At 42.1% G+C, this 19,046-nt stretch overlaps 1 protein-coding gene across 1 annotated transcript in view; it reads right to left on the bottom strand.

The window, feature by feature from the left end:
- LOC137332373 (PDZ and LIM domain protein 4-like) overlaps positions 1 to 19,046 on the bottom strand; it is a 92,723-nt gene that overhangs the window by 17,321 nt on the left and 56,356 nt on the right. Inside the window, exons 3-4 of the mRNA XM_067996145.1 lie at positions 15,608 to 15,692; positions 89 to 276 (exon numbers count right to left, since the gene is read on the bottom strand). Coding sequence (XP_067852246.1) covers positions 89 to 276; positions 15,608 to 15,692 — 273 coding nt within the window. The remainder of the gene's footprint in view (positions 1 to 88; positions 277 to 15,607; positions 15,693 to 19,046) is intronic.

The raw sequence follows: 19,046 nt of genomic DNA, 5'->3' as shown, positions 1-19,046 counted from the left end.
CTGTATAGTGAACTTTTCTCCTTCCTATCACCCTATACAAAGAGGATGGGTGATCTTATTTTGCAGTGATTAAGTAAGACATACTTACTGCTGAGGAGAGGCAACGTGAAGGCCACTCAACTGTTCCTGCAAAGCATGGTCTACGTTGTCGTTGGCATACAATGCAGCTGGAGTGTTGTATTGTGTACTTGCCAACTGTTTGGCCTCATTTATATTTGCACCAACCGCAAATGGCATCGGCTTTCTGTTAATTGAACTCCCAATGGGTCTGCAATCCTGTAGCACATGAAGGAAAAGAAAAAGATAAATCTTGGGTTTTGTAGAGCATGTAATAGCATTCTTGGGGAATACAGGTTCTCAGTGTATCATTGCACGAATAAGTCACTCAATTTTTCCATAATAACATTTTATCAGACCAAAGTACTCAGTTTTTATATGGTTATTACATGTGTTGGCTAGATTGTAATTCCTTGTCCCCAGTGGAGATGGTGTTTTGTCAAAATATTGCTTTCCTCTTAATACCTTCAAGAAAAATATTTCTGCCACACAGTACTGACAAGTGTGATAGGAATACAAATCAGATCAATGCTCCCAGAGGAGAGAAGCTGCACAAAACAAGTCACATGTTATATCTGCACCCATCACTCATCACTTTTAACAGAACTGGTAGTGAATAGTTCTAGAAATTAATTGGAAAATATTTTATAAATTATTTCCACACCAGTTAATAATAGCACATTCTAGAAAAGGAAAATAGTGTGGCTTGAAGGGTCAGGTATGTATTTACTGAGGCAGTTAGATTGAACCTTACTATTAGTGTTTCTTTTTTAAAATAAAAAAAAGTGTGGAAAATTAGCAAACATCAGCGTGAAAAATGGCAGTTCTGTGTGGTAAAAAAACATTTCCCCCCCCGCCGCTTTTGCATCCAGTATCAGCATCAAGTACTTCATGTTTGAGCTAAGACAAAGAATATTGGATTATTTGAACAAGCGTGTCATCAGTGGCAGTCCCAATTCTGCTTCTACAATTTCATAGAATCATAGAAATTTATGGCACAGAAGGAGGCCATTCAGCCTATCGTGTGTGACAGCCGAAAAAGAGCTATCCAGCCTAATCCCACATTCCAGCTCTTGGCCCGTAGTCTTATAGGTTACAGCACTTCAAGTGCCAATCCAAGTACTTTTTAAAAATGTGATGAAGTGAATGGAAATCACTGCCTCTACCGCCCTTTCAGGCGGTGAGTTCCAGACCCCCACCACCATCCTTCTGGGTGAAAAAATTTCTCCTCAACTCCCCTCTAATCCTTCTACCAATTACTTTAATTCTATGCCCCCTGGTTATCGACCTCTCTAAGGGAAATCGGTCCTTTCTATCCACTCTATCTAGGCCCTTCATGATTTTATATACCTCAATTAAATCTCCCCTCAGCCTCCTCTGTGCCAAAGAAAACAACCAGCCTATCCAGTCTTTCCTCAAAGCTAAAATTCTCCAGCCCTGGCAACATGCTTATAAATCTCCTCTGTATCCTCTCTAGCGCAATCACATCTTTCCTGAAATGTGGTGACCAGAACTGAACGCAGTAATCTCGCTGTGGTCTAACTAGTGTTTTATACCGTTCTAGCATAACCTCCCAGCTCTTATATTATGCCTTGGCTAATAAAAGAAAGTATGCCCTATGTCGTCTTAACCACCTTATCTACCTGTCCTGCTACCTTCGGGGATCTGTGGACATGCACTCCAAGGTCCCTCTGTTCCTCTACACTTCTCAGTATCCCATTTATTGTGTATTCCCTTGCCTTGTTTGACCTCCCCAAATGCATTACCTCACACTTCTCCAGATTGAATTCCATTTGCCACTTTTCTGCCCACCTGACCAGTCCATTGATATCTTCCTGCAGCTTTCTTCCTCTCTACCAATCACACAGCCAATTTTTCTATCATCTGCAAACTTCTTAATCATGCCCCCTACATTTAAGTCTAAATCATTGATACATACCACAAAAAGCAAGGGACCTAGTACTGAGCCCTGTGGAACCCCACTGGAAACAGCCTTCCGGTCACAAAAACACCCGTCAACCATTATTCTTTTCTTCCTGCCAATGAGCCAATTTTGGATTCAACTTGCCACTTTCCCTTGGATGCCATGGGCTTTTACTTTTCTGACCAGTCTGCCATGCAGAACCTTGTCAAAAGCCTTGCCTAAAATCCATGTGGACTACATCAATCGCACTACCCTCATCGACCCTCCTTGTTACTTCCCCAAAAAATTCAATCAAGTTCTCAGACACAACCTTCCCTTAACAAATCCATGCTGACTGTCCTTGATTAATCCATACCTTTCTAAATGACGATTAATACCGTCCCTCAGAATTTTGTCCAATAATTTGCCGAGGTTAGGCTGACTGGCCTGTAATTACTCAGTCTGTCTCTTTCTCCCTTTTTGAACAATGGTACAACTTTAGCAGTCCTCCCGTACCCTGCCTGTAGCCAGAGAGGATTGGAAAATGATGATCAGAGCCTCCGCTATTTCCTCCCTTGCTTCTCTTAACAGCCTGGGATACATTTCATCCGGGCCTGGTGATTTATCTACTTTCAAAGATGCTAAATCCCTTAATAGTTCCTCTCTCACTATTGAATGTTTATCCCATCCAATATTTCACATGCCTCCTCCTTAACTACAATGTCTGCATTGTCCCCTTCTTTTGTGAAGACAGACGCAAAGTATTCATTAAGAACCATACCCACGTCTTCTGCCTCAGTGCACAAGTTACCTTTTGGGTCTCGAACAGGCCCTACTCTTTCCTTGCTTATCCTCTTGCTCTTTACGTATTTATAAAACATTTTTGGATTTTCCTTGCCAGTATTTTTTCATGCCCACTTTGCTTTCCTAATTTCCTTTTTAATTTCACCCCTGCACTTTCTATACTCCTCAGCTTTTCTGTAGTATTGAGCTCTTGGTATCTGGCATAAGCTTCCCTTTTTTTGCCTTATCCTACCCTGTATGCTCCTTAACATCCAAGGGGCTCTAGATTGGAGAGTTCCACCTTTTTCTTTGTGGAGCATATTTGCTCTGAACCCTCATTATCTCCTCCTTGAATGCCTCCCACTGCTCTGACACTGATTTACCATTAAGTAGCTGTTTCCAGTCTACATTTGCTAAATCACATCTCAGCTTAGTAAAATTGGCCTTTCCCCAATTGAGAACTTTTACTCCTGTTCTATATCTTTGTCCTTTTCTATAACTAAGCTAAATCTAACTGAATTGTGATCATTACCACCAAAATGCTCTCCCACTGATACCCCTTCCATCTGCCCAGCTTCATTCCCAAAAACTAAATCCAGAATTGCCCCCTCTCTTTTTGGGCTTGCTACGTACTGGCTAAAAAAGTTCTCCTGAATGCATTATGAATTCTGCGCCCTCTATACCTTTTACACTGATTCAATCTCAGTTAAAATTAGGGCAGTTGAAATCCCCTATTACTGCCCTATTGTTTTTGCACTTCTCAGAAATTTGCCTATATATTTGCCCTTCTATCTCCCTCTGACTGCTTGGGGATCTATAGTACACTCCCAGCAGTGTGATTGCCCCTTTTTTGTTCTTTAGTTCAACCCATAGGACTTCATTTGATTATCCTTCTAACATATCATCCCTCCTCACAGCTGCAATTGTTTCTTTAACCGATATTGCCATCCCCCTTTCTATCTAGTCTGAAAACCCTGTAATCAGGAACATTGAGCTGCCATTCCTGTCCTTCTTTAAGCCATGTTCAGTAATAGCTACGATATCATATTTCCATATTCCCATCCCCCTACCAAGCCAGTTTAAACCCTCCCCAACAGCACTAGCAAACCTCCCCGCGACGATATTGGTCCTGGCCCTATTGAGGTCCTGCCTCCCCCAGAACCAGTCCCAAAGCCTCACGAATCTAAAGCCCTCCCCCTCCTGCACCATCTCTCCAGCCACGCATTCATTTGCACTATCCTCCTATTTCTGTCTTCACTAGCGCGTGGCACTGGGGGTAATCTGGAGATTACTACCTTTGAGGTCCTGCTTATTAATCTCTTTCCTAGCTCCCTAAAATCTGCCTGCAGGACCTCATCCCTCTTTCTGCCCATGTCATTGGTACCAAAATGGACCACGACCTCTGGCTGTTCACCAACCCCCCCACCCACCCCAGAATGTTTTGCAGCCAGTGAGTGACATCCTTGACCCTGGCACCAGGGAGGCAACATACCATCCTGGAACCACATTTGCGGCCGCAGAAACGCCTGTCTGTTCCCCTAACTATTGAATCCCCTATCACTATTGCTTTCCTGATCTTCCTCCTCCACCCTCTGTACAGCTGAGCCACCTATGGTGCTGCGTCCTTGGCTCTGGCTGCAATCCCCAGAGGAACCATTGTCTTCATCAGTATTCAGAACTACAGAGTGAAATGCACTCAGGGGACTCTTGTCTGTCTGACGGTCACCCACACCCTCTCAAGTTGTGGGGTGACCACCCCCTAAAACATGCTACGGCATGTAGCTTTCAGCCTCGTGGATGCACTGCAGTCCAGCCAAAGTTACCAGATAGTAATCAGGAGCAGGAATCCTGGCTGTTTTGACCCTCTTGCTGACCAAGGTGCATTGGGTGTAATGGAGTTGTTTACATCCCTGATGAGATCAACCAACTTCCTGGTTTGTATGGTTCGTTATCATACCCACTGGATTATGGTAACAGCCTAAAAAGTGTTCTTTACCTCCAACAAGAGAGAGGAGCTCATGAATCTCTGTCAATAAGATTGAGACCATCCGTTCAACTTCCCTCCCTACTCTTTACCCACCAAGCCAAGCTTCCCCACTGCCTTAACCCTGATCCTGCATTTTTTTCTCATTTATCTCCCATCTCCCCTCATGCCCTCGAGCTCATCTTGTCCACGAGACCCATCTCCTGCTCTCTTGACTATTTTGAACAAAACTGCTGACCACTCTACTTTCCTTCCTGGTCCTAATGCTAGCTGATATTGTAAACGGTCCCCTTAGGTACAGTCCCTCTTCCGTTCATATCTGTCATCAACTCCCTCCTCAATAGAGCCCACCTTTGACCCCACAGTCCTTTTAAACTAACGCCCCATCTCCAACCTCCCTTTCCTCTTCAGAGTCCCTGTTCTCGCCTCCCGTGCCCATCTTTCCTGAAACTTCATGTTGGAACCTCTTCAATCAAGATTTTGCCCCTGCCATAGCACTGATCAGCCCTAATCAAAGTCACAAATGACATTGTCTGCGACTGTGATGCACTATCCTTCTTGACCTCTTTGCAACCTTTGACACGGTTGACCACATATTCTCCTCCAATGCATCACCTCTGTTGTCCAGCTGAATGGAACTGCCCTCACCTAGTTCCACTCTTACCTATTCAATTGCAGCCAGAGAATCTCCTGCAATGGCTTCTCTTCCCACTCTGACCATTACGTCTGGAGTCCCCCAAGGATATATTCTTGGCCCCCTCCTCTTTCTCAGGTTGGCCACTATCTCAGGCTGAACTAGACTGTTCACAGCCTTGGTGTCCTATATGACCGAGCTGAGCTTCCAACCTCTCTCGCTCTCCATCACCAAGACTGCCGACAGCCTCTTCTGTAACATCACCCATCTCCACCCCTGCCTCAGCCCATCTGTTGAAATCCTAACCCATGCCTTTGTTACCTCTAGGCTTGACTATTCCAATGCTCTCCTGGCCGTCCTTCATCTTCCACCCTCCATAAACTTGAGCTCATCCAAAACTCTGCTGCCAGTTTCCCAACCCACACCAAGACCTGCTCACACATCATCCCTGTGTTCGCTGACCTACATTGGTTTTCAGTCCAACATCGCCTCGATTTTAAAATTCTCATCTTTGTATTCAAATCCCTCCTTGGCCTCACCTCTCCCTATGTCTATAACCTCCTCCATCTCTGCAACCCTCCAAGAATTCTGCGCTCCTCAAATTCTGGACTCTTGTGCATCCCCCCCACTTCCTTCACTCCACCATTGGCAGCCGTACTTTCAGGTGTCTAGGCCCTAAGCTCTGGAATTCCCTTGCTAAACCTCTCTCTCCTCCTTTAAGACCCTCCTTAAGCTTGCCTCTTTGACCACACTTTTAGACACCCATCCTAATAGCTCAGTGTCAATTTTTGTCTGATTATGCTCCTGTGAAGCATCTTGGAACATTTTCCTATGCTAAAGGCACTATAAAAATGCAAGTTGTCATTGCTCTTATCCAGGTATTACAGCCAAGCCTTGTGTTTTGACTTGATTCACAAACTTTCCAGCATAGTTCTTTGAAGCGAGATCCCCATTTGATTTTTTTTTTCTCCCTAGCTCACAGGCTTTGAGACCAACTGAAGCACCCCAACCATTGCTCCAGCTGAGATTAACTAATTTAGCACAGACCAGGGATTCAACATGGGTCCTCCCAGTCTATAGAGCTCAGTACCACTATCTAAATGTGCTAGTTTTTGGCTAACAACTGTATTTTGGTGCCAAAGTGGAAAAGAAAATACTGGTAAAAGGATTCAAATGTCCAGCTTCCCTGATGGCTCAGAGCTAAACAGACCAGAAAGTTCCAGGTTTAATTTCCAGCCTATGCTGGGCTAGCTGATCTCAGGCAGGGTTGCAGTATTCATACTGCAATTCACTTCTGTACCCCTGGGCTAGAGGGGAAAATCAGCTATGTTTCCCACTCCCGATTGCTATCCAGTAGCCTCGGCTAGAAATGTGTATACATATCTTGGATGAGAGCAGGATCCCACATGGTCTGGTGACAGTCACTCTGGAGGTGCACAGATTTTAAAAAAGCCATTTAGGTGCTGCACTGAAAAGGTACCCCATTTCTAGGAAAAAATAGCCTGGAGGACACTGAGGAAGCAGTAACTGTATTTTAAAAGGGCAACAAAACTGGCCAAACTACAGGCTCATTAAATTAAGGTTAATAACAATTAAAATACTGGAATCTATTCAAGAGATATACATTTTTTTCCCACTGTTAAATGCTCAATTGCAGTCACAAGCTGCTCGATTTCATTACTCCCTTCCCAGCTGAGGTCTAACATCCTCCTGGAAGTGCAAATTCCAAAAACCTAGCATCTACTTCTACACCTTCATCAGGATCCAGCTCTCAATATCATACTGAAGCATCAATTGAAATCTTGATGGTTCAGTGGTCAAGTGCCTTACCCAGTACATTAGTGAGCCAGACACACCAGTGAAGTATTAGGTTCAATGCCTAGTCTATGCTGAATTAGATGACTTCAACCAGGCTGCAATTGGGGAACTACAACTGGTTTCAGTGCTTGTGGACTAGGGAGAAGGGCCAGAGAAAGAGGGCAAATAAAAGTAGCCAGGGTTTCTGCTCCTGATCAATATACAAAAATGTGTACCGGAAAGTGCACATATTGATGTTGGGTAAGGTTAGATTAGGCTCAGTTGTGTTCCCTCCCACCCACCTTTATGTTAAAGAACCTGCCAACACTTTCTGTCATGGCCAACACATGAATGGCCATTTGTGCAAGGCACCAATGGAATCCATCCCAACATGAGTCACTGCCTTCAGAACAGGAGGAGAGAAAAGTGTGGGAGAGGAGGCAGGGGAAGGGATAGAGAAACAGGATCAATGGGGTATGTATTTAATTTGGGACAAATCCAATCAGCATCTGCCAATAAAGAACAATTAGTAATCTTATTCAGAGGCACCCACCCATTTCATACTTTTTTCCTTCTCTTCTTCATGTGTAATTGAATCCACCATCTTACAGACTACTGATGTTACCATATGGTCATAAAGCACAGGCTTGTTTGGGAAGTTTAAACAAATGTTTAAATTCTTCCACCCACTTCCAATTTTATACATTAAACACATAACAGATGAGATCAGAATTCAAAAAAGTCAGTGCCATTACTCAGTGATTCCTCTCCAATGTCAAGAAACAGCTGTTTGTTGTTTCTAAATGCAGCTGATGCTTTGTTACTACTGATATGCAGACTAAATCACTTTGCCAAGGAGTCAGTCAGTATATTAATCTCAGAAAATGCATCTTTTAGAATGAACCAGTTTCAAATTAGTGAGGACAGAAAAAAAACAAGAAATATTTGCATTGTTCAGGTCTGAAAGTTGGATAATTGATTGGAAATTTGTCATGGATCCAGTAACAGATGACTCCCTGCTGTCTCTTCTCATCTTATTTTCTACAATAAAGTCCACTGCCAACATTTTTGTGGTGCTCTTAAGAATTAGATAAGATGTCTCGGACACAGGAATTAGGACAAAGACCCGAGTGCCTGCTTTCACAAATGTTGAAATATCCCATACCTTACAAGGTGATTGAAATGATGTTGCATTATACTTGAAACATACATACATGATAAAATGTTATGACAGTGCTCGACAGCTTCTGTTTAGATTTCTAAGAAATAGGCTTAGCCAGTTAAGCTCTGGATTAGTTTCCTACGTGCATGCAGGGCACGGCTATTATAACCATTGTGGCACTCATTTTACAGCACATAAACTCAACATTCATGTGTTTATGGGCAGTAGTCTCTTCAGAATCACTTCAAGTGCCTTTGTTCAGTTTCTTAAACATTTTAAGTACTGAAATCACCAAAATAACATTTACAAAACAACTCCAAAATACTTCCCATTTTCACAAACAAGAAGTGACAAGAACTCATTTGTGGAGGTGTTTAAAAACTTAGTCACAGATTTGAGTTAAAGACAATAATGTTTACGGTCCATCAGCATCTTCTCAGGGGACCATGAAATGGGCAATAAACGTGGACTTGATAGAGAACAAATATATTTTAAAAATACCTGCATGTACCATTCTCAGCATGGCCACCTTACAAAGGGCTTCCAATGTTCAGTAACATGACTGTGCTTAGAAATTTGTTACAATCTAATTCAAGGGGTGTTACTATATGTTAGAATATCAACATGCCCTGACACGGAGTGGCAAGATACTGGTGTGCCCTTGCAATACTTTGCTATGCTATCAGGGGGTTGGCATCAACTGGAGGCTAAATGCTTCTCTATAACTAGGTTGAGGATGATTAATAGATCAGACAGGTTATTAGCTGATTTATCTTGTCTTCCTTTTTACTCTTTTCAACCTTGGCAGTATCTTGTTTTATGGGTCTTGGCCCATCACCGTGAATTCTCGTAAAAAAATAATGGCTATGCAAGTGCTGCTAGTGCGCACTAAACCATACCCCAGTAAGTCAGCAGTTTCAGGAGAGGAGAGGAGGGAAGAAATTTGCAAAAACAAAATGTTCTATGTCTTCAAAGGTTAAAAGGCAAGGTTAAGTTGTACAGCAACCAGAAGCCTGCCTCTGGAAAAAAACAAAGCTCCTTAGTTTGCTTTTAGGTCCAGAGCATGTAAATTGCACCTACAGTGATTGTGGTCATTAGGCAATTATATTCATACAATGCAGTCTGATGATGGTGAATGCAAGTTGCTGGCACAATAGGAGATGGAAGCAGTTTATTGCAAGGTACCAGCACTTTGGCAGCTTTACCTGCACCAACTTCGGAACTTTCACCTGCAGGGCAATGACTTTTAAATACATTCTTCTCCTCAGACTGGGAGTTTCTCCCCTCATTCTCCTCTCCAATTTACTGCCTTACTGTCCCCTCTTTTGAAGGTGGCAAGTTATGCTGTGATTCTCCGGTATCCAGTATCCCTCCCACAATTTACCCAAGTCACCATATTTCATGCAACAACCTAGAGAGCGACAGCCACATATACATACTTTCCAGCCAGCAGTGAGGAGCAGAAATCCTCATTAATTCTTCCCTTCACTGTCTAGGGTACACTGGTGCCAATTGTGGCACCCCCCCACTACGACTGCAACTGAGATCAGCTAACTCAAGATAGGAGCAGGGATCAAATCTGGGACCTTAAATGGTCTCTATGGCTCAGCTCTACATCATGCAGTGGATTCACACAATGAGCCATCAGGGAAACCAGCATGATTGTAGTTTTAGATATTTTATGCAACATGTGTCATTAAAACCAGTGCAGTATTGGTTTTAGAAAAACATACTTTGATATCATTCCAGTTTCTTTCCTTCTTAAATGTAGTAGTATGGTAGCTAGTCATTCATGTACTTAATCAATCACAAAATACTGCAGATGCTGGAAATCTGAAATAAAAACAGAAAATGCAGGAAAAGCTCAGCAGGTGAGGTAGCATCTATGGAGAAAGAAACAGTCAACGTTAACTCTGTTTATTTCTCCAAAGATACTGCCTCACTTGCCGAGCTTTTCCAGCATTTTCTGTTTTAATTCGTGTACTTAAACCATCTGACAGCCTAAACTGATAAAACTTCAGATTATGGACTTTTAATATAAATGGGAAGGAAAATACTAGAGTGGTTTAATTGGAGTCCACTGATCTTTTCTACTTCAGAAATTAACCAACAGTTGTAGAGAAATTTCTCCAAATAAAAAAAAAATCCTGCAAGAAATTCAGCCATAATTTTATAGACTGAACACTTATTTTATTTATTAAAACTTATAGCAGCAGGAAGGCCAATTGAGGAAATACTTCAAACCTTCCTTCCAATGACATAATTTCTGGCAGAGCTGGGCAGTAACATCAGTCAATTCAGTCATATTATGAAAATACTCCCATCTCTCCAGGAAAGGGAGGCATTGATTCAATTTACACATTTTTTTTCCATGAGCGATACATTATATGAATGCATTCATACCAAACGGCAGATATTAGGTCACATTTGATTAAGATGAAAAAAGTGTTAAAAGTAATTTAGTTTACAACAAAAACAATGTAGTTTAAATTTATTAGATATCATGAAATTTTTAACAGAGTAGAAAGAATATTTTTTATAAAATGACATTACTTGTATACATCTATTCTCCTACTTTCAGAAGTTGTGTGGGGCATTGTCTTAATACATTTTCTGGCCCGGGGAGGATTCTCCCTCTGATTTTCCATCTCTTCCCTGTGCAGAGGCATATGGCCTGTCCTTAGTGTCTGTGCACAAGACAGAGTGAGAAAAGGAAATCAGACACCCATCTCACCACTCAGTGCATGACAGTGCTCCAATGTGCTGTACTGCCCAGATTTATTCATTTTATGTTAAATTCTCTATTTGGTACAGACAGGAAGAATGTCTGCTGAAAATTAAATGGAACCAAAAAGCTAAATACACATATTGCAGCCAAAAGCATTATTTCCTACAACCCCTCATTTTTTGGACAGATGATTTTAGCTGTTCCTTTCAGTGCTAGATAGAGGGGGAAGAGAGATGGCTTAAAATAGTAGCCTGTCCATTTGCTTTCTGTAAAACTTTCTAGTACTGCTCAGTAACTCAGTTGCAGCTGCTAGTTCCTAGCGGAGTATATTCTGGAAATCAAACTAAATTTCTGTCAGCCATTCTTGTATTTGAGGCTTGAATAGCGTCCAAGGGGAGTATTTATCCAATCTGCTTGCAATTATGTTTTGGTGGAATTTACTGGCCATCCCACTGCTGAAGCAGCAGTTCAGAATAGTTTAATTTGCGACTATCATCAAGCACTTCCTGTCTGTCATTAGTCACTATTGAGCTTTAATACATAGCTGAAAAGATATATTTAAAATCAATCGTGGGGGGTTACCAATTTTGTGGTTTCAGGTTCATTTATTTTATTATTCAGCTGTGGGCACTGGGACTATTTTATTCAAATATGCAATCAATGTTCTGTAAACAGTGTCGGGTAGAAAATTCTGATTGGTAAACTTCATGTACGATTGCTTAATGTGCTGTATTTGTGTGTTTGCTTTATTCAGGTGTTAATCCATTTAAAATAAATGGATTAAAAAGTCCGCATAAGAACAACACACAAAACAAATGCCGTCTGAGCATTAAAAATGAAGTTTGCAGATTGGAATTTTTACCCTGCTATTTTAAATCAAAGGGCTACTTGAAATTTCTAGATCTGAAATGTATTAGCACTGTCAATAATACAATATAAATACCAGTGTCACTAGGATTTCAGTTCAGTGTAATGATGGGCACATGAAAAACAGTAGTTATCAATTGCGCCTGGAGAGAATGCTTTAACCATACAAGTCCAGCAGCAGTAGAGATGGCAACAATTCCAGGTGGTACTTACAGATGAAGCATATTGATTTAAACATTTTTTTTTCTTATATCATATTGATGGGGAAGTAAGTTCAGCCAAGTGTTCTGCTATATAAAATGCTATGGTATTTCCCAGCACCAGCCAGAAAAATGAACCCAAATAATCTCAGCAACTCTGCGGCCCAATCACATGGTACACAAACGGAAGCCATGGATTATCATAAGACTCCACAAACACAATGACAGAAGAGAGTAAACTGAGAACAAAGAGTCATCACTGTAGGGTAATTTACCGGATGCACATTGGAACTCCTGATGGGTAAAGCTCCGTGCCTGGAGGAAGCAGTCAGAAAACCAACCTTTATATTTCTACATTTTCTACAGCAGATCTTGGGAGTTGGAATGCTGTTGATAAACTGCCTAAAGCTTGGAACTTGTAGCTTATGATATCTTCTTAAGCCTTCAATGAGTTGGAGGTCAGCATAGAAGTAATGGGGGTGGAGTTGTATGGGCTTTGCACGTGCCAGATGTGAGATTATTTGACTGTATGCTGAATTCCAGAATCCTGAAAATATAATATTTAGTGTGAGCTCTCTGCCTGAAAAGCACATAGGTGCAAGGAGCTCACACAGGTTTTTATGCACTGCTGTAGTAGCTATTTAAAGGGCAGAGGCCATGAAGGTAAATGGCTAAATATGGGGGGGGAAATAAATGTTTGACTGTTGAAACAATCAGGTTGATAAAACTGTGGATGCAGAAAAGAGAGGCCCCTAAATTTCATGCCATTTTTGGTGTTTTTTCAATGTGAAATTGGGGCATCTTTTTTCTTAGGCAATAAATTGGGGCAGAAGCAGTTTGACAGTTTTCCACCCCCGAAATCTATTCTCGCCCCTCCCCCCACCCCCCCCATTTCCAAACTGATTTGCCTGCCCACGATCTGCCTGCTATGTCCCCAGCAAGTTGATTATATTTTTGGTAATGAGGGTCACTGGGGCTGAAGCACGGAATTTGTTTGGTTTTACAGTCTCAATGCACTAGGGATAAGTTAGTATGAGATATAAAGGTGCAGTTGCTGCCAGTATCAGCTGAAGCAGGCAGAAGTGAGGAGTTTCTGAGTCAAACCATGTGGAGAATTTGAGTAGTGCTTTCTGCATCTGGAAATCACTTTTTGGAGCAATTTTTTTTTAAGCATTCTGCCTACACAGTCTTGGACTTGCTTCTGACAGTGATACTACTGGAAGATTCCGACCCCTAAGTAAGGGCTTCTCAGGAGCAGGTATGGCAGTCATTATGGGCATACCACTGGACAACCTTCAGCAAAATGCTCACTGATACTCTGCCCCTTCTAGAGTGACTTCCCCATCACAACCATCTCCAAACCTGAACATTGGTTTGTCGATGCTCCAAGTTGACTCCAAGTCAACTTTATACAACTTCTTTTTGAATATAATCACTGCCTCAATAGCCACTTGTGGTAAAGCATTCTGCGATTGAATTTCCACAAGGGTTGTCCAGAATCATTCGCTGTAACTTTGGGGTTGTCACAGGATTTTCTGCTGAAGTTATGGTGGATGATGAATTTTTTTTTTTTAAAATACGCTTCTTTTGTTCTTCCAGTGATGTTTCAGAATCTATAGAGAGGAAGATGACGGACCTAAAGAAAGCTACCAACGTAAGACTGTCAAACAGTACCATATATATGGTCCAAGTATGCATGTCACAAAGTGCTGTCTGGCAGCCTGCTACACAATTACTAGTGGCCTAAACAGAGCCCTCATACATTCTTGCAGCACTTTCATTGCTCTCCATGCATGCCCATATGCCAGCATTCAAGGTACAACTCTACTGGCACCTTTGGGCACACTGATTACTTTAAAAAAAAAAATCTTCACAGCATTTTAACAGAACCTAGCTACATGATCAGTTACTCACACACAGCTGGCACATGTCTATCACTATATGTGCGCCTTCAACTCAAACATCTCAAAGCTACTCTACTCGCTGAACGAGGAAAGATTTTCCAAATCCGTGCTCATGGTGGGCTAGGTAACTCACCATGGGAGAGGACTGTTCTACTAAACTCATGGACACGCTTCATTTACATTTGGTTTGCTGCTGATTTTGGAGACACGATTCAGCTACTTTTCTACATGTTCGCAAAATTAAAAGGAAGGGAAAAAATACCCTCCCAAAAAAGCCTGGTCCCTTAAGAGCTCTCTTGCACATGGAGCTTTCCTTTATGCTCATTATACATGGACAGATGGTGTGCACTATGTACCTGGATGGAATGACCAAGAAACCATGCAAAGATTGCTTTCAATATAATTTACATTAGATTACAAATAGTAAATAAAGATCTTGTACATCCTGTGGGAGGGCACTTTATGCTGGTCTGGGTGGTCATCTGGAGACGTAAGAGCAGCTTGATTCTAGCGGGGAACTGATGATGGAAAAAAAAAAATCGATTGCTGCTCAATTTTGTAATCCCCTCATACCAGTTTCGCAATGTACCTCGTTGCCTTCTAATGCACTCCAGATTGTTTGTCTGATATATAGCTTCATGCCCACATGCACACTTATGGTGTAAATATAGAATACTTTATGGCTAAATCACTGTGGTGAGTGTGACTTATTCCACTTTTTTCCCCTCAGGGTTCAATTCCATATTCAGTGCGTATTTATAACCGTGCCCTGGAAACATTTTACATGCCTACAACTGTGATGTGATTAAAAAAGGAAGAATAATTCCACTTTACTGCTGGTAAATTATCTAGTCAATTACCATTTAAAGAGAGTTTAATCATCACTGTCTCTCTGTTCCCTCATATCACCTATATGTATAATATAGTCCATATAGGCAGATTTGTTTTTTTTTACAACTTATCTCCTCCTGTACCCTGGTCTTTCTATGACAAACACTTTTGTCTCAGTGAGCTGGTTTGCGGCAGTCTCCTCCAAGGGGGGTGTTTGGACAGTTTCATTCAGTGCGAATGGTGGGATTACTTAGTCCATGAAGAATGTAGCTTATAAAGACAGTTTTCATGTCTTTGATTAACAGGGGTGAATTTTCGGTTTGCATGTGCTTTGCAGCCTCTTAGGCAGCGAGGCAATTATTTATTTTAATTGCCGTGTGCTTGACATTCCTCCACATTCTGGCTGGTGTTGGGAGAGGGAAGTTATTACCACAAAAGCTTTTGTTAGATCCAAATATCTGGAAATGAGGAGTTTATAGTGCCATCTTTTTTCAGGCAGCGTTCAGCCACAGCTAGCCACAAATGTAATTTCAATGATTTCAAGGTGAGTAGTTTTTTAAAATATTCTCCTTGTTTCCATAAATTTTAAATTTGATTGCATTTGAAAAAAAAAATGCTCTTATTACCTTTCCTCCTCTCCTCCAAATTTACGGCCTTTGCTTTAGGTGGCAGCGTCACATAATTTAATGCACACAGCGGCACCTATTGATGCAAAACCCTTGGAATGTTGTGACCACGCACTGACTTTAATACATACCTGTGGCTGTAACTGCAAATCGACTTTGAAAGGATGTGAGTTTCCATCTTCAAAACCATTTGGGGACCAGGGTTTGCTTTCAGACCTGCCACAAAGAAGAGGCAATCTTGAGTGACATTCCAGCTAGGAATATTACAAGTATAGAAACAATAACTGTTCAAACAGGATCATATGCCAGGATACTGTGGTGCCTTATGCTCCACTGGAGTTCTGTCATTTCTGAAAACTGGGCTTAAATTAATCGCAGGCATATGGAAGGTTCCACTCAAAGCTAGCTATGTTTTGAAGTGAAATGTTTTTAGTTTGCAGTGGAAATGAAGTACAGATTTGCATTTATATCTCACCATTAATTAGATCATCTCTTTTGAAGAGACTACAAAGTGTGTAGGAAGGCATCAAACTACTACAGTAACTGGCATTGTTCAGAAGCTGTGTTGTTACTAAATATTGCTATAATGACTTAAGAGGAAAGAATGTATATTACATCAGACACATCACAGGCTGCAAAGTGGTCTCTCAATGTTCAAGTGCAAGCTTTTCCCAGTGCTATCAATATTTGTTGCTTGGGTCGTATTTAGTTACATCCATGCACTGGATAAACATAACATCCAACTGGTTCTCGAGGTGTAATCTTCTATAAATTGCTATAGATCCAACCATCCAATTTTGTCCCTTGCTCTTCAGATGCTGCAGGCTCCTGCTAGGGTATAGTTCCACAGGTACCAGCAGTCTTGCCCAAGTGACTACTCTCTATCTTTGAGCCTAGATAGCAAGCGTGAGCCATATTAAATCAATAGTAAGGACACAAGAATTTTTTTTTAAAAAGAAGAACCAACCATTAAATCCAACAAGCTGACCCCTTTTTCATAATCGGGCATCATAGCCAGCCCAATCCTATCCCAATATCTTTATATACTTGCCAGCAGTCGTCATTAATTAACAATTAGAAGTAGGAACCCTGGCTAATTTTGAGATGCCATCTTGATCCCAGCTATATTTCTGGCTGCAGGATCACTTGCATGCAGGTGGTGGGTTCCCCAGCCACCAATGAGGAATCGTGCAATGGGACCCGGTTTGGGGGGGGGGTTTGCAGAGAGAGAGACTCACAATAGAAGATGAACGGCCTTCAAAAAATATATATTTTTAGACGTTTTCCCTAACGTTTATGCGACTCTGCAGAAGGCAAGATGCAGGCTTGGCGGAGCACATCCCAAGAAGTTTCCACCTATACTCTCTCCATATCCACCAAAAAATCGTAGAAGGCCGGGTGGAAAATCTAGGCCCCACACAAGATCTAGTCATTTTTGTAGTGTATCAATGGCAATGTTAAGTTCCAAGACTAAACAATACATTTAAAAGGGTTAAAGGCCACATTGGTAGTATAACAGGAACCAATCTGACTGAATCAGAAACATATGGCAAAATAACACATATTAGCCCCAAATTTACTCTAGTTTTGACATTGCAGTGGCATAAAATTAGCACAACCCTATTTATGGCCTTAAAGTTGGGGAAGTTGCCATTTCCACCAAAATTGAAGTGCCCGAGTTCCTGCTGCTTGTTTGGGCCCTCCACCAATTAAGGGAGGTGGCATTCAGTACCACTTCCACCTCCCTCCGCATAACATACAAGTCACTTTTTGTGGCTTCCTCCTTTGAAGACCTAGCATTCTTTGTCCTTTGCTGTATCTCATCCAGGAGGATTTGCAAGTTGTCCTTATTAAAATTGTGTGCATTTCCTTTCTGCCTACTTGCAATGCCCTGCTCCTCATTTGGATACCTCTACCAGATCCTCCAGAGGAAGACATTCTTTAAAAGGAGGCACAGAATCACACATGAGCCATCCAGTACAGCTACCCACCATTCAAGTGATTGACTAAACATTCGTCAACTTACCTGCTGCTCTCCCAGTCTGCTGCAACAATCACCCGTTCTTGTCTATTTACAGACTGTACTCTAATTTCCATCTGTTCCCCACCCATCCTGTGCACTACTCCCATTTTACATGGGATTTGTTCTGCTGTATCACCAATTGATATTTAAATGAGCTGACCCCCCAAATTACATCAAATTCAATGCTGGAGAGGATTAGTAGGTGCAAGTCTAGCATAAATGGTCCAGCGGAATTTAAGGGTCATTACAGGTTCAACTAAATTTTCTTGCATCAATAGCACCATTACAGATGACTAAGGCTTTTGCAACAAGATTATAGTCCAACAAATTTATTTTAAAATCACAAGCTTTCGGAGATTATCCCCTTCGTCAGATGAATGAGTGAAAAGGTTCTCAAATCGCATATCTTATACTATGTTGGGACAGCATCACACCAATCAAAAGGTGTCGTTGTTATTCAAACAGGCCAGTCACGGAGAACAGCACGTCCCAGTACACTGGATATACATTGTGTCGATGAAACCCATCGTACAGGGAACCCCCAGCTTCTGTCGCGACACTACAGACTTCCTACAAAAACTCAGCACCCACGGACCAGTTGAACCAGGAACACTTCTCACCACGATGGACGTCTCGGCACTCTACACCAGTATCCCCCACGATGACGGCATCGCTGCAACAGCCTCAGTACTCAACACCAACAACAGCCAATCTCCAGACGCCATCCTACAACTCATCCGCTTCATCCTGGATCACAATGTCTTCACCTTCAATAACCAGTTCTTTACCCAAACACACGGAACAGCCATGGGGACCAAATTCGCACCCCAATACGCCAACATTTTCATGCACAAGTTCGAGCGCGACTTCTTCACTGCACAGGACCTCCAACCAACGCTATACACCAGATACATAGACGACATTTTCTTCCTATGGACCCACGGCGAAGAATCACTAAAGAGACTACACGATAACATCAACAAGTTCCATCCCACCATCAAACTCACCATGGACTACTCCTCAGAATCGGTTTCTTTCTTGGACACACAAATCTCCATCAAAGACGGGCACCTCAGCACCTCACTCTACCGCAAGCCCACGGACAACCTCACGATGCTCCACTTTTCCAGCTTCCACCCCAACCACGTCAAAGAGGCCATCCCCTATGGACAGGCCCTACGAATACACAGGATCTGCTCAGACGAGGAGGAACGCGATGGACACCTACAGACGCTGAAAGACGCCCTCGTAAGAACGGGATATGACGCTCGACTTGTCGATCGACAGTTCCGACGGGCCACAGCGAAGAATCGCATAGACCTCCTCAGAAGACAAACACGGGACGCAAACAACAGAGTACCCTTCGTCGTCCAGTACTTCCCTGGAGCGGAGAAACTACACCATGTTCTCCGCAGCCTTCAACATGTCATCGATGACAACGAACACCTCGCTAAGGCCATCCCCACGCCTCCACTGCTCGCCTTTAAACAGCCACCCAACCTCAAACAGACAATCGTTCGCAGCAAGTTACCCAGTTTTCAGGAGAA

The sequence above is a fragment of the Heptranchias perlo genome, chromosome 14, assembly GCF_035084215.1.
Source record: "Heptranchias perlo isolate sHepPer1 chromosome 14, sHepPer1.hap1, whole genome shotgun sequence".
NCBI classification, from domain to species: Eukaryota; Metazoa; Chordata; class Chondrichthyes; order Hexanchiformes; family Hexanchidae; genus Heptranchias; species Heptranchias perlo.
The sequence above is the reverse complement of the archived record's forward strand: the minus strand, read 5'-3'. Positions and strand labels throughout refer to the sequence as shown.